A 3,174-nucleotide genomic window follows, 5' to 3' on the forward strand; every position below is an offset into this window, starting at 1 on the left:
AAATGAAAAGAAATACATGGCAACAAGCATTTAAATTTGAGTTTAATCATGGAATATTTTACGGATCTAGAAATCGTAAGGAATGAGATTATATATATATATATATGTGTGATGTTAAATTTCTAACATAGATATTGAATCACAATTGAATATATTATTTTATTTTTATAAGATCAATTTTATAAAAAAAGAGAGTTATATATTCTTATTAAATCAAACAAATATTTAAATAATTTTTCATTTTCAATAATATAAAAAATTAGAATTATTAGAGTCATCCTATTGATGAGATCTCAAGATACTATACAGTCATGATGTTGTTATTATAATTTTGAAAAATAAAAAAAGAAAATATTATAAAAATCTCCTCTGTATAAATTAATAGATCCTACAATAAGATTTAATAACTTAAATTTTTTATAATATCAAAATATACATTATTAGGATTTAAAATAATATAATACAATTTATACATGTTACACTAAGAAAAACTTGAAAACTTAGTGGGGGCATGTATCTCACATCCTTGGTCATAAACGTTCCAGGTGCAAAATTAACATACCAAAAGTGAAACCAGAACGGCCCGTTCCGGTTTCAGAACGAGCCGTTCTGGGTCCAGGTGTTTTCAAGAAAATTGTCATCCATGTGACATTCATGTGTGCATCTATGTGGCATTCACGTGGCCAAAAATTAACTCCGTTTAAATAATTTGAACGAAAGTCCCACATTAAAACCAATTAATTAGTTTGAGACCAAATTGAAACAAAAAATAAAAGTGAGACTAAATTGAAACAATAATATAAGGGAATAAAATAGGGTTTTAGCCTATTTATTATAAATATTTATAAACTCATCACGTTACATGTATGATAGTTTGTAACGAGATATAAGTGTAATCAATTAGAGCAAATAAAGGTAATTAAGATATAGCAAAATTCAGGAGATTTTATTGATATGATTATATTATTATTGTGAATAGTTTTTTCTGTCACGTATATATTTTGGCTCTCAGCTATCAACAAAAGAGCAGAAAAACATATTTTCCTCTGTCAACTTTTATTAATTAATTTGTGATTGGTGTAAATGATGTATTCTTTTTGAATTTTATACACGATCATTATCTTTTAACAAGATTGTTTTTTAACATTATTATACCTGTGGAAAACAAAAACCGGAGGCCCAACAACCTTTGAATGAATGAGTTCGTTCAAACTAACGACTAAGAACACAGAAGGTAGAGGTTATAAATAGAGGGCTCTCCATGCTTTACAAACATCTCCTTCTTCTGAATCAAGTATTATTGTTCATTTCATATATAAAATCTAAGGCATCATCATGGGTGTTTTCTCATTTGAGGATGAAACCACATCACCTGTGGCTCCTGCTAAGCTTTACAAAGCTCTAGTTAATGATGCTGATAACCTCATCCCAAAGGTTGTTGAGGCTGTCAAGAGTGTTGAAATCGTTGAGGGAAATGGTGGCCCTGGAACCATCAAGAAGCTCACTATAGTCGAGGGTTAGTCACTCACTATATATATTCATTTTCTAATTAACTAAATATTATTATTCTCTTGCACTTAATTAATTATAGGCCACTTTCATAAATAGTTCTAATTGCATTTTTTTTTTATTTATGTTCTATGATTTTACACATTTTATTACCTCATTTTTAAAATGGTATATTTTGTTACTTAATTTTGTGAAGTTTATTATTTTATTAGTTATTTGTTTTATATCATTAATTAACTATGTTAATTTAAATGTTCATCATCAACATAACAAATCATCATTTATGTGTCACAATATTGATGATCATGTAACATGTTATTTAAACGTGTCATATTATTAACTAACGTGGTAAAAGGTTCAAAATTTTAAAAATTTTATCTATTTGGGACAATTTTAAACGTATAATTGTTTCTCAAAGTTTTTTAAGTTAGTTTACTACATAACACATGATTATTTGTGTATCTAAACAAAATTAAATATTTTAAAATCATTTTTTTTATCAAATTCAACTAAAAAAATCATTTTAATTATAATTTATTATAACAATATTGAATTATACATATAATTAATTATTAAAATAATTTAATTTTTTACAACTTTTGCAAACAAACTTATTAGATGAAGAAACGTATCGCTTAAAAATTAAGTGACCAAATTTGTGAAATTATAAAATTGAAGCTAAAAAAAAAAGTTTGCGATTAAGCCTAATAAGTGATAAAGATGATCTGAATGAATGTATATGTTGGGCAGAGGGGGAGACGAAGCATGTGTTGCACAAAGTTGAAGGCATTGATGAGGCAAACTTTGGATACAGCTACAGCATAGTTGGGGGTGTGGCTTTGCCAGACACAGTGGAGAAGATCACTTTTGAGTCCAAATTCATTGCTGGCCCCAATGGAGGCTCTGTTGCCAAGCTCAGTGTCAAGTTCCAAACCAAAGGAGATGCCAAGCCCAATGAAGAGGAACTCAAAACTGGCAAAGCCAAGGGAAATGCTCTTTTCAAGGCCATTGAGGGTTACCTTTTGGCCAATCCTCATTACTGAATTCATGCCTTTTAACCTTGCTTACATGCAAGAGTTTTGTTGTGTGTTTTTGTTATCATCCACTCTCTGTGTTGTGTGCTTAAGTTGGCTTCCAATGTAACAAGTCATAAGTGTTTTCCTTTTTTTTTGTCTTCCTTTGCTGCAGAATTGTGAGAGTTAGTTGATATCTCTGTATCTCACTTTTTCAATAAATTATAATAAAGGATGCATCATTTTTTATTTTTATTTATTTATAACTATATAGTCTATACTAACTCTGGTGAGTTTATTAAATTTTACCCAGAATGTATTTTTATTGTGGCAACAAGCGGTCATGGTTGAGAAATATAAATGCCCTTGATTTGGAGAATAATTATTTACATTTTAGAAGTTTTCTTTTAATAAAACTATAAAAAAGTGGGTTATAAGAGGTTGTTGCATGAGCTTTATCCTAATTCATTTTCTATCTAAATTCTCCTCTTATTTAAGAGTCTAAGTTTCTTTGTAAGTATCTCTATCGAGAATGTTGAAGAGCAAATGTCATTATCTCACTTGTCGGACACTGGTAAATTAAAGTAATAACATAAGGTTTAGAGTAAAAAAAAAAAGTATGTAATTATACTTGATCTCGACCATATATTTA

General features: G+C 28.5%; 1 protein-coding gene across 1 annotated transcript; it reads left to right on the plus strand.

The window, feature by feature from the left end:
- Positions 1-1,261: 1,261 nt before the first annotated feature.
- On the plus strand, positions 1,262-2,777 carry LOC109791840 (stress-induced protein SAM22). Its single transcript, XM_020351190.3, has 2 exons — positions 1,262-1,516; positions 2,260-2,777. The coding sequence occupies exons 1-2, from the start codon at positions 1,336-1,338 to the stop codon at positions 2,550-2,552; spliced, it is 474 nt and encodes a 157-aa protein (XP_020206779.1). The 5' UTR covers positions 1,262-1,335; the 3' UTR covers positions 2,553-2,777.
- The last annotated feature ends 397 nt before the right edge of the window (positions 2,778-3,174 follow it).

The sequence above is a fragment of the Cajanus cajan genome, chromosome 1 (genome assembly GCF_000230855.2).
Source record: "Cajanus cajan strain Asha chromosome 1, NIPB_CcT2T_4, whole genome shotgun sequence".
In the NCBI taxonomy this organism is placed as follows: Eukaryota; Viridiplantae; Streptophyta; class Magnoliopsida; order Fabales; family Fabaceae; genus Cajanus; species Cajanus cajan.